The sequence below is a fragment of the Orcinus orca genome, chromosome 1 (assembly GCF_937001465.1).
Source record: "Orcinus orca chromosome 1, mOrcOrc1.1, whole genome shotgun sequence".
NCBI classification, from domain to species: domain Eukaryota; kingdom Metazoa; phylum Chordata; class Mammalia; order Artiodactyla; family Delphinidae; genus Orcinus; species Orcinus orca.
The window spans coordinates 44,701,290-44,714,874 of NC_064559.1; the positions used below are offsets into that span (position 1 = coordinate 44,701,290).

At 36.9% G+C, this 13,585-nt stretch overlaps 1 protein-coding gene across 9 annotated transcripts in view; it reads right to left on the reverse strand.

The window, feature by feature from the left end:
* The window catches only part of PLA2G4A (phospholipase A2 group IVA), a 201,857-nt gene that overhangs the window by 54,614 nt on the left and 133,658 nt on the right, over window positions 1-13,585 (reverse strand). For all 9 annotated transcript variants that reach the window (XR_004486206.2, XM_049701605.1, XM_033438003.2 and 6 more), the window contains one exon: window positions 7,296-7,432. Coding sequence is in view for 8 of the 9 variants with exons in the window: in XM_049701605.1 (XP_049557562.1) it covers window positions 7,296-7,432 (137 nt within the window). In the remaining variant the exon portion in view is untranslated. The remainder of the gene's footprint in view (window positions 1-7,295; window positions 7,433-13,585) is intronic.

The window sequence follows — 13,585 nt, forward strand, 5'->3', positions numbered from 1 at the left end:
ATAAGCAGAGGATTGATGAATTTAAATAACATGTTCATGGAAGCAACCTAAGTGTCCATCAACAGATGAATAGATAAAGAAGATGTGGCACATATATACAATGGAATATTACTCAGCCATAAAAAGAAATGAAATTGAGTTATTTGTAGTGAGGTGGATGGACCTAGAGTCTGTCATACAGAGTGAAGTAAGTCAGAAAGAGAAAAACAAATACTGTATGCTAACACATATATATGGAATCTAAGGAAAAAAAAAGGTCATGAAGAACCTAGGGGCAAGACGGGAATGAAGACACAGACGTACTAGAGAATGGACTTGAGGATATGAGGAGGTGGAAGGGTAAGCTGGGACGAAGTGAGAGACTGGCATGGACATATATACACTACCAAACGTAAAATAGATAGCTACTGGGAGGCAGCCACATAGCACAGGGAGATCAGCTCAGTGCTTTGTGACCACCTAGAGGGGTGGGATAGGGAGGGTGGGAGGGAGGGAGATGCAAGAGGGAAGAGATATGGGAACATATGTATATGTATAACTGATTCACTTTGTTATAAAGCAAGACTAACACACCATTGTAAAGCAATTATACTCCAATAAAGATGTTAAAAAAAAAACTATCACAGAAAAAAAAATAACATGTTTACAGTTCCCCAATTATAATAGAACTCGAATTTAAAATCTGTCCTCTCCCTTGATAGCCTTTATTTTTTAAAAATCTTTAAAGTAAGATTTCAGTTCTTAGAGATCAAACTACTCCCACTACACATTAAATTAGAATTACTTGTTGGATTCAGACTTCTTTAGAGACAAACTGAGAATAATTAAAACTTAACAAATGAAGAGTGATGACAGACCTAAAATGGAACACATGCTCTGCAAAAAAAAAGTAAACATTCTTAAAAGATCTTTATTATATAAACTGGATTCTTAACATTTCTCACAACATGAGATAATGATAAATCAGATAGACTTACTCTGAACTCAAGCCTGGTATAATCACCAAATATCTATTAAAATTACAGCTGAGATTGCTAGAAAGATGCAGAGTCCATCCATTCCTATAGTTATTCCAAGGTCTACCACACGATTCATCTAGATGAACAAAGATCTGATTCTGGACCTCATCATGCTTTTCAATAAATGCACACATTGGTGTAATGATATTGGTTTACATTTAAGGATACAATAAAAATGGGAAAATAAAACTTCTTTTTGAGTCTCTAAGTAATCAATTCTGGAACTATTCAGGATATATTTCATTCTTTATGAGAACATTAAGAAATTCTTTACTGGTCTTAGTATCAAGAATAATTTCTATATCCATGGATCATTGGCTGGCCCTTAACTTATTAAAAATGTGCATTATATAACTGTGCATAGTTTGGATTTTGCCTTGAATTCTAGAAACCTGAAACCAAAGTCTGTGTCTCATGCCTCCCAAAGCTACATGTTATAGAATGAACTTTTAATCTAGTTTCTAGTTTTATACATATATATATTACACACACACAAACATATACTTTTTTCCACTTCTATCTTTATTGTATGCAATCCAGTTTTACTTTATTATTAAGATACATCAAATCATTTCCTTAATGAAGCAGCATAAAAATAAGGAAAAGAATCAAACAAACAGTGTCAGCAGAAATCAATTTAGCCACAGAATTTTTTTTTTTAGGGTAGGTAAAGAGGAAATGATATGATCATTCTGCTATTGGAAGTTGTCATTTCTAACTGTTCAGCAGAATGATGTAATTACTCACATCTCATTCACGTTATTTAAGACTTCTCTTCTCCATCTATATTTAGTTGGTCTTTAAAATGAATCAACGTATGATTCTAACAAGTACCTCAGCCTCATGGATTTCCTCCAGCAAGATCTGGAGGCTCCTCTTTTCTCTTCCTTTCCTCCCAATGTTTGCCATTGGATCAAGACTCAGAAAATCCTTCCTCTGAGGTTCAGAGATTGCTCAAAACCTAGGAATCTGTGCCACAGTTTCAGAGGCAGATCATTTTAAGAGGTCAAGTGTATATGCATGTCAATCCAATTCTTTCTTTTCTGCTCCATGTAGAACGGTTGCAGTCCATTTCTGCTCTCTAAAGGTTGAAGTAAACTCATTCACTTGGGGAGTCTCTCTCTCCCCCTTTCTCTTTTTCTTTCCCTCCCATGAAACCATTGGCTCGAGTATACAAGCCCTATGGAAAGACAGAAGGACCTAGAATACCTCAACCATTTGCATTGGGGCTAATGTTCTCTGCTTGTTCAGCATTTATGAGCCCATTTTCCTTAGAAGTAACAAGTGTGAGTTGGACAGACATTTCATGACATCATTATGGTGACATCTAAGACTTGGATTTTGGCTTTGGTGACAGCTAAAGATGGAACAGCAGGCAATGGTCAATTTTCCTTAAATTGCTTTTTTTGCTTTTTGTTTGTTTCTTTGATTGCACCAAGGCAGAATTCAGCTATCATGAGCTTCTGTGGACATATTACCATCTAAAGCACACAAGCATCAACTCCGTAGTTAAGCCTTAATTTTCATCTCTTCACCAATAAGTGACTCCCAATTATACCAATCAAGTTTCAAAAACTAAGTGTCTTAGACATAGCAGGGCCTCTATAAATAATTATTGAATGAAAGGGTCTTCAATTTATTTCTCTATAAATCTGAAAATACTCACCTCTAATTTTTCAATATATTTATATGATGGGACACCTCATTCTCTCCATATGAATGCATTTTAGGCTAAGTACAAAGTTTAAAAAAAAAAACTTTAAATTATGCCAGAGAACAAGGAATTCTCGGTTCACTTCCTGCCTCTAAATCACAGAGTCAAAGTTTTAAAATATCAGTGTCTGGCTCCCCAGGACCTTCCTAATCAGAATCTTCAGGGGTAAACATTTAGAATTTCTCTGCTTAAAAAAGTGCCAGAAGTGATTCTCATATGCAATCAAGGTTTGGAATGTCTTAACAAGACCCTCGACCTTGTGAAGCAAATATCCTGAAATCCTAAATAAATTCCTAGATTAATTTTTCCCCAAAGTGCAGTTACTTATGCAAGTCTTCATTTAGTCATTAAACACGTGACAAGTGGGAGAGGTTCGTTAGCACAGTCCTCACCTCAAACAACATATTTTCTCTAACATAATCTTGATCTTTTAGCCTATCATTTCTTACAGGCCAGCTCCTATTAAAATTGGTTTATTTTTCAATGTCCCACGAATTCTTCAGATGTTAAACTGAAAGTTTTCATTCTTGAATTCTTTTTTATAGCTTAATGAATTGGGTCCCATTGCCTATAGACACAGAGCTGCTCTCATTTCTCTTTAGACGGTAATGTCATACAAACACAGCAGTTGAAATCCAATAGCCCTGTGACACCACAAATGAGCAGCTGTGCTGAGGAAGAGAGCTGTGCTCACTGAGCAAAAGAACACAGGATTACTGTCACTAGTTCACTCAGGCCAGTTCTCCTGCTTGGCTAATTCTTACATTTAATGAATAACAACTATCATCCAAAAATAATTTCAGAAATAATTATCATAAAGATAGTAGCAATTATAAGAAAAGCTTTGGGCTTCCCTGGTGGCGCAGTGGTTGAGAGTCCACCTGCCGATGCAGGGGACACGGGTTCATGCCCCAGTCCAGGAAGATCCCACATGCCGCGGAGTAGCTGGGCCCGTGAGCCATGGCTGCTGAGCCTGCGCGTCCGGAGCCTGTGCTCCGCAACGGGAGAGGCCACAACAGTGAGAGGCCCGCGTACAGCAAAAAAAATAAAAAATAAAAAAAGCTTTGTCTTACATAAAATTCTCTTTTGTGATCACAGAAAACTTTACGGGAGGTCCAAGCCTTCTCCAGATATTTCCATATTACCTAATTTGTGCCAGGTAATGGTCATGTATCAGCAGAATATAAAAACTTATACAACAGAAGAGTGTACTTTCTTTTTCCAAGTGTTTCTGACTTCCTTCCTTTGAACTTTCTACCTTCTCACCTATAGTGTTTGAGAGAAAATTGTTAATATGAATCATCCTGACCACCTTTTATTTTATCTCAGGAAGTGTCTCTTTTCTCCATGGTTAATAGCTTCACTTGTGCTTTTTATCTTGTCCTGTCCTGTCTCTGCCCGAATCTCTTTGTATCCAAGATCCATCTATTTCTTTATCTTCTATCTATCCCTCTACACTATTTCCATCACCTCAGACTTCTACAAAAATGCTCTAGTCTTTTATATTCTGAAAACAAAATAAAACATTTCCTGGGTCCTATATTCCCTGTCTTGAAATAATAGATGGCTCCTACTAAGGTTCACATTCCCACCTTTCTTTCTTTCATCTCCTATTCATTTCTTATTTGTAATTTCATGATCAAAAGTGCCCTTCATTTACTTTATCTAGTAATTTTCACTAAAACCATGAAATCTCCAAACCCAGTTCTAAGCGAAGCTTCTCATAGATTTTTCCTCTATTAAAATACCCACTACTTTGTGAAGCACTCCCACACTTGACCTCTGCAAACTCATCTTCCCTTGATTCTCTTCTCTGATGGCTACTTTGCATTGTCCATTAGGGTTTTCTTTCTCCCTCCCTCCCTTCCTTCCATCTTTCCTTCTTTCCTTCCTTCCTTCCTCTCTCTCTCTCTCTTTCTCTCTCTCTCTCTCTCTCTCTTTCTCTCTTTCTTTCTTCCAGTAAGTTTTTAGATGTTTTGAAGAACTACAAATTAAATTATTGATGGTAATAACTGAAGTGGTAGAAATTGGTGAAATTACCAAGGGAGGATGTGTCGATGTAATAGAACAAAAGGCAGGTCCTGGAGAGAAGCTCATTTTAAGGAAAAAAGTAGTGGAAGTAGAAAAGACAGCTATGAGGAGAGAGCAATCAGAGAGGATGGGGGGGGAAAAGGCATGGTAGGAGGGATTTGAAAGAGGGACAACTGAATGTGTGAAATATCTCAACTCCCAACTTCATCCTCCCTGACTCCCCCCAAAAGTTGAGGAGAATAAGAACTTCAAAAGACACCATTATATTTGGAAATTATATGGCCTCTTGGTGAAAAATGATTGTAGGATTTTAGGAGTACATGGATTTTAAGGAAATAGAATAACTAAGAAAAGGCTTCAGCTCAGTGCTTTGTGACCACCTAAAGGGATGGGATAGGGAGGGTGGAATGGAGACTTAAGAGGGAGGGCATATGGGTATATATGTATACGTATAGCTGATTCACTTTGTTATACAGCAGAAACTAACACACCATTGTAAAGCAATTATACTCCAATAAAGATGTTAAAAAAAAAAGAGATAGGCTAATTCTAAAGTCAACTTCCTGCAACATTAAAATGTATACATTTAAAAAAAAAAGAAAAGGCTAACCTTTGAGGAAATTAGACACTGAAGGATAGAGCAGGAATTGAAGGTGGCCTATAATATTTAAATGATTGGCCTGTAACATCTAAAATTCTCCTAATTACATTTTGTAGGACTTGTTTTCAGAACCCTGAGAGGGGATCTTAGATGTTTTCCCAAATCTATAACCAAAGCAATGACTGCAGCTCTAATTAAACACAAATATACACTATTACACCACTAAAATAACACTCAAGGCCTGGTCTTTGTTGTTAGATGAATTTACGAAAGCAAGCTTCTTGCAATGTATTAGTCAGTGATGGACCACAGGGATCTAAAAACCAGTGAATACAGATAAAGAAAACTACCTGAAGACTAATAATAAAATGCTTGAATAGGTGAATTAATCTAAGGGTCCAAGTTTTTCCATCACATTCATATTACTCATTAAACAGGCAGGTGCATGCTCTTTCCTTCAAAGGAAAGAATAATGATGGGCTACACCTTTCTTTCAAAAAAGACTAATCATTTTGAGAGTACATACAAAGAAGGTGGCAACCATGGTTCTAAGTTTTTGTTTTTTAGTTAAAGAAACTGGTTCAAAATATTTAAGAAACTATAGACTCTTTAAATATGAATCTCTATGTAGAACAGGGGTCCCCAACCCCCGGGCCGTGGACCTTAGGAACCGGCCATGCAGCAGGAGGTGAGCATTAGGCGAGCGAGTGAAGCTTCATCTGCCTCTCCCCATCGCTGGCATTACCTCCTGAACCATCTCCCCACCAATGGAAAAATTGTCTTCCATGAAACCGGTCCCCAACCTTTTGGGCACCACTGATGTAGAATATATAGCTGTCCAAGAGAAGGTTCTGGTTTAGTTGAAAGAACCTAGAGTAGGGGATCGAAATCCTAAGTCTATATGTTGGCTCTGCTACTGATCTTGGACAAATCACCTGCCTTGTGAATCATATGTTCTATGCTTGAAAGATGAAGAAACTCATAGCCATCTCACAGGATGAGAAGACACAGAAATTTTAAAATATAGACATATATAATATATATTATTATATCTATTGTAATTATATGATATATACTTATATAATACATATGTTATATATTTATGTATAATAAAATATTATAAAAGATAAGTTTTATCATGGCTGAGTGACTAAAAGGCCTTACAAGCCAATATCAGAAGTTCTATAATAAGGTGATACTTTTATTTGAGACATCTAAGCAAGGACTAAATATATGATTTTCAATATACTTATTATGTGAGGTAAGCAAACCAAAAAGTACATAGTATTGTCTTTGAAAACGTTTTATAAATATATTCTTGAAAAGGCAAATCTACAGCATACAAATATTATACATGCAGATGCTTTTACTCTGTCTCTAAATTTAGCTGAGCTTAGATACATTTAAAGGATTAATTTCATAATTAGATATAAATCAGTGAAATTTATTGCATTTCTTCATTCAAAAGTTGTTTCCTTCTTCTGTATACTGAGGTATCTTGCATTTCATTCTATTTGCCTTAAAGAAGAAAATGAATACCTAGCGAATCATGTACTTAGACATAATCGCTGCAAGATTACAAATCAGTAAATTATAGGAAGATTAAATTAATTATGGGTGGAGTATGTTATTCCACTTCTGAGATATTTCTATAGAATTATTTCAATTGACCTATTTTTTTGTTTTATGTTTAACTACATTTTAAGTCACAAATGGGCTTAAAGGGAGCAAACTTATGACAACAGTCATCATTAAGTATGAATTTGCCTTAAAAAATATTTTTAAGAACAAATTACTGCATCAAGCTGGAATATTTCAGTAATTTGAAGTTAATGTCAGTTTTCTAAACCCTCATTTCTTTTCTAAGTTTCAGGTAGATAAATGCTAAGCATTTAGGATGATAAAACTAAGGTTTAAAATGTATACTAACCACGTAGATCCAGAAAGACCAGCAATGTAGGTAGCGCAATCTAAAATTCCTGATTCATACAATGCCTTCATCACACCGGAGAATCCTACCATGGCTCGGAAACCCCCACCTGAGCCCAGTATGGCCACCACAGGCACCTGGAATGATGAAACACAGAGATCATTTGTAAAGTAAAATCATAAAATATGTCATTTTCATTTCAGTTTTTCTATGTCCCACATTTGGTAACAAAGAATTGTAAGTTCACTCATACCTTGATAATATCTAATTGTTAAAAAGAAGAAAACAGGGCTTCCCTGGTGGCGCAGTGGTTGAGAGTCCGGCTGCCGATGCAGGGGACACGGGTTCGTGCCCCGGTGTGGGAAGATCCCACATGCCACAGAGTGGCTGGGCCCGTGAGCCATGGCCGCTGAGCCTGCGCGTCCGGAGCCTGTGCTCCGCAACGGGAGAGGCCACAACAGTGAGAGGCCCGCGTACCGCAAAAAAAAAAAAAAGAAGAAAATAATATTTCACTTAAGAAAATCAAGAATTAATGTCTATTAGAAAGCAGATATTATTAAAATAGCCAACTAACTCTGATAGCAACAACAATAGCAACAACAATCCTTTATATTTGCTTGACTCCTTGCAGTTTGGGGCTTGCTTTTGGGTGTAGTTTTTTTTTAATTTGATCCTCTCAAAATTGCTATAAAATGAGCAAAAAAGTATTTGCTCATTTTTCAGATGGAAGTTCTGAAAGGCTGCTATTACTTGTATAAGATCTATTAGCTGGTAATCTGCAGTTGAGTAAGCATCTTGCCTTCTTGGTCCAGAATTCTTAGCACTCCTTTATGCTGACCCATTTCAAAAATATGCTGTTATTTAAGCCATCAAAAAGAACTTAATCAACTACAAAAAAACCTACAAAATTTATTTCTTCATTCTTTAATTCATTCATCAATCTGATTAAGTGGTCTCTATGTTTCAAGTATCCCCAGGGTGGATCTGGGGAATATAGTTAATTTAAGTGAGGCAGAAATGTAAAAATAATTATGACAACAAGAAACACAGGAATAGATGATATTCACTGAGCTCTTATTATCTGGTAGGAACTGTTAGTATTTTACAGAAATTGTCTTATTTAATCTTCATAAAATCACTATGAGGTTTCCATTTTACAGAAGAGGAAACCAATGCACTTAAAACCAAGACCTTGAAAACTTTTTCAGGGTCATGCAATCAATAAATAGCAGAGTTGAGTCAAGGGTCAAACCCCAGGCTCCTGGTAGTACACCTTACCAAAGTCAAATGCTACAGGCTGGCAGTACATGAGGTCTAGAAGATGTGGTCAATTTCAGTCAGAGGGATTGGAGTGGTGGAGAAAGTTTCACAGACAAAGAAGAAACCTGAGCTTGATGTTAAAGATGCAGAGTTATTCCGTAGGGAGAGATGAGGGCAGGGAAGGAGGCTGTTCTGGAGATGGGAGAAGCATAAGCCAATGAAGAGTTTTTGCAGTAAAACAGGCTATCTGTAACGTGACTGAAATGCAAGGGTGTTTCTTTGAAGAGGGAGATATTGTCATTTTCCTTGTGGTCCTGAAGCATCATTGCCTAAGAGAGCTGGTTGTTTCCCTATACCCAGCAGTTCTCAAAGTGTGCATAGTTTTTAGGGGGTCCACAAGGTCAAAACTATTTTCATAACAGCAGGAAGATCTTATCTTCCTTTTTTTCATTCTCATTCTCTCATGAGTGTACAAAGGAGTTTTTCAGAGACTACATGATGTGTGATATAGCAACATTTGAATTTAAAAGCAGATATGAGAATACACCTGCATTGTGTTCCCAGCACTTGGATCCTGACTCTTGGGTGTCACTCACCAATGTGATAAATATATATATACACACACACAGAATCATTATTTTAGAACTAAAAAGATGAAAAAGGCTATAGAATTCTTTCATAGAGAAAGGGAAGTCTCTAGAGGTTAGGTCTTATTGGAGGTAGAACAGTGAATAGCAGGACACCTAGCACTAATTTCCAAATTCAGGGCTCTTCTCTGATACTCAGTGGCCATCAAATCAGATGCAAATTGAAGACCTCATTAATGAAAACACAGTCTACCAGTTCAGTGCAATGCAGCAATTTAAATGGCTTTGAACCTGTGTATGTTCAGATGAACAGAATGCTCTCGAACATAGTTTTAAAATTGTAAATAAAGTAAAATATATAAGTTCTTAAAAACTTCTATGGAGAGGGAGGAAAGCTAAGATAGGAAACTAAAGTGGGTTATACAGTGGGCGAATGGAGTATAATATAGTATTAATATTAAGAGTAGTTGTAAGGAAGGCAGATTACAAATTAGGAGAAGGAGGAGGGATTTCGATTAGGCCTTGAATGAAGGCTTGAGTTTATAGGCAATACAATAATAGTGATAATAATAATAATAGTAAACCATTTATTGTTACTATGTGCCAAACACTGGGCCTAAGGTCAGGCCAAGATAGGCACAAATAAGAAAGGGTATGTGATTTTGAGATGAAAAGACCAGCCTTCTTATTGCAGCAGGAGTATACTAGGGAGTTGGGAAAAATAAGACTATGAAGGGCTTTAAGGGGAAAAGAAGTCAGAGGGGATTTTAAGCCTGTTGATTTGGTTACTTGCAACACTAACATTAAACCCAATACAAGTCAGGTAGTTCAGAGTAAAAAAATTCTTAGTAACAGATTACACTGTTTCATTTCAACATACAACACACAACCTGTGCTATTGTTCAGAGAGAGATTTCATAAGAGAAGTTGGAAGATTGAACATAAAACCTCTTTAATCCGGAGAAAACAACTCCCCAGATGTCCTTCTTCATGTGCCAGTAGCCCAACACATACTTATGGATGACTATTTTACGTTAGGAATTTTCTGGAAACAGCCCCTTATTAAACCGGGATTCATGTGTTATGTAACCCATTGTTTTCATTATTGCTTTACACTAATTCTTAAAGAGGGTTTTCAGGTAAGATATTTAAGTCAGAAATTTGGGTTGCTATCAGAGGAAAGAAAGTGTCATACTATTTGTACATAAAACTTGAATAATGAAATAACTGAATGATTGTATAGATTATAATTTATCCTTTATTTATTGCACATGAATTAATCTGTTTTTATGCATCATTTAATTTTCACAACTCTATGATATATATATTATTACCATTTTATATGTATAAATTCTGGTCTATTTCCTGTTTTATTTTTGCTTGCAGGATCTTAGTTCCCCAACCAAGGATTGAATCCGGGACCCAGGAGTGAAAGCCCAGAATCCTAACGACTAGGCCATCAGGGAACTCCCTATTACCATTTTAAAGATAAAGGAACTGAAACACAAAGAAGATAATTTTTCTGCTGTCTCAAATCTAGAAAGTGGTTTCTTGCAGATTTAAAACCAGGTCTGTCAGACTCCAAAGCTTTTAATTCACTCTGCTCCATTCTATCTCTGAAAGCTTCCCCTACAACTAGGGGGACCTAGGTAAAGAAAATCCTCTTTGGACTCTTTACTTATGTGTAAAAATATTGGGTAGAATGAATGAACTTGAAGCTTTTTGCTACTGGTAGCATTCTAGATTCTATAACTCATACAGAATATGAATTGTTAAACTATAAAATTATAAATGTTTATTAACTATAAAAAAGAAAGGGAAATTAGACTTATGAAGAAAATTTATTTCATTTAATCTTCTCATCCTTCATTGGGAGATTGGGATTGACATATATACACTAATATGTATAAAAGAGGTAAGTAATAAGAACCTGCTGTATAAAAAATAAATAAAATTCAAAACCAAAAGATCTTCTCATCCCTCAAAAATCATTATTATTTTCATGTCTCAGAAGAGGAGGTATGGAGTGCACACATATAATACCTTGTTCACATCCAGATTGGTGATAACCAGGATGTGAGCTGAGGTGTCACTGACATAGAATTCATGCTCTTTCCTTTTCCCCATTATTCAGAAAGAAAAGAGTAATCTTTATCGAGAGAAACCACTTGACATTTAGCTAAATTACATTTCAGATTCATGTATCACTTCAGATGACAGCACAATGTTATGCAATAAACAGACTAACTTTGGATGTTTTAATAGTGATAGTTATTCTGAAATAACTTTCAAAGAATAACTGAGGACTTACAAGGTGCAGCTGTTAGTCCGGGCTTTAAATCTTAAAAAATCAAACAAATTAAAGTTGCCAAGAGTTTTTAGGTTATATTTAGATTTAAGTGCATCAATATTTGTGTATAAATGATATCAATGAATATTTCTCATACTTTTCTCATACGATTACAGGAAATGAATTTTTATTTACCAAATACGCTGTGTTTTGATTAAATTATCTTCCTGCATTGGCTTGCAGATATTATTAATTTCCTCCCTCACAAAAGAAAATTCTAAAGTGCTCAAGAATTTTTTTTTTTATGTTTTCATAGATTTTAAGTTCTGACAATTATATAAAGACTTTTGCCTCCCTGGTTCCTGTATTAGTCAGGGTTCTCCAGAGAAATGGAACCAATAGGTAGGTAGATACATATCTAACTATCTATCTAACTATCTATCTATCTATGGAACTGGATCACACAGGTGTGAAGAATGACAAGTCCAAATCTGCAGTATGGGACAGCAAGCTCCAAACTCTGGAGAGTCAATAATGCAGTTTTAGTCCAAACACCAGCAGGCAGAGACCCAGGAGAGCTGATGCCTCAGATGAAGTCCAAGGGTAGTCTGCTGGAGAATTCCCTCTTGCTTGGTGAGGTTGGTCTTTTTGTTCTATTCAGGCCTTTGGCTGATTAGAGTGGGGCCCACCCACATTATAGATGACAACCTGATTAAGTAAATTTCACTGACCTAAATATTAATTGCATCAAAAAACATCCTCCAAGTTGATGCAAACTGACCATCACAAGTCCACCCCTTCTCAACTCGGCAGCCATATACCTCTCCTTCAACCACACTTAATATCCAAAGAAAGACAATAACAAGGTCATACTCCTGGCTAACATGATACAGATATCCTGTGTACAACTGGAAATGCACTAATCCTTTCCCCAGAAAAGGACACAAAGTCCTTAAACAATGCTTATTCTTCACATTGATACTTCATAACTTAAATATGAATCTGTTTTTGTATTTCTGTGTGTACATGCACACACACACGCACATATTCATAACAAACTAAGGAAGAAATACTCATGGCAAACACAGTCTCATTTCCGTAACTGGTCATCTGGTCGTAGTTGGTATTTATAGCTACCTTCTTTCACTATCCATTCTGTATTTTCTTTGCCTTCAACAAGCACCTCAGCTGGTGAGTAACCAAACCTTCATTCCTGAAGGGTCTGGGTCATTAGTAGTCCTTCCTGGATTGGGTTCTTATAGTTTTCCATTGACTTAACTCATGGCATGATAATACTAAGAGGCACCACAGAGGATCTCTTGTATTCCAGACATCCTCTTCATTACCTCCACCTGAGAGGAGGAGCCCAATCTCCCCTTAATAGTCAGAATCAACCACCCCAGCCAAGAGAGTAGCTCCCTTCTTTGCCTGTTGGTTCAGAGGCATGAGAAGCCCAAAAGGTCAGGCAGCAGTATTAAATTACAGTTCAGTAGAATCATTGTTCCACTTCTGTGGAAGCATTCCTTCCTTCACAACTAAGACCTCTAAGTCAGAAGACTATAAGGTCACACAGACAGGAAACGAATATTTTGCTAGTGGGTCACTAGGGGTAATAGTGAGTGGTGCCACTCCCACTTCCACTCCTGGACCCATGAATCCTGGGGATAAACAGCGCCAATACTGGATGCTGAGTCAGAGCATTTACAGCCTCCTGGAAAACCGTGTTCCAGCCCTCCAGGATATTGCCACAGAGCTCGCACTATAACTGAGTCTTCAAAAGGTATTCTACCATTCTATCAAGCTAGTTACTTCATGATGGTGGAGAACATGGTAAGGCTGGTGAATTCCATGACATGGCCCGTTGCCATACTTCATTTGCTGTGAGGTGAGTTCCTTGATCAGAATGCTGTGTGGAATATTGTGACTAAGGCATTTTGTATATCTATAGGTGGTAGTTTTGGCAGAATCCTTGAGTGCAGGGAAGGCAAATCTGCAACCAGAGTAAGTGTTTATTCAGGTAAAAACAAAGCATGCCCCTTCCAGGATGGCAGAAGTCCAGTGTAATCAATCTGCCACCAGGTAGCTGACTGATGACCCATAGGAATGCTACTATATTGGGGACTCAGTGTTGCTGGGGACTCTGATGCTGGCCA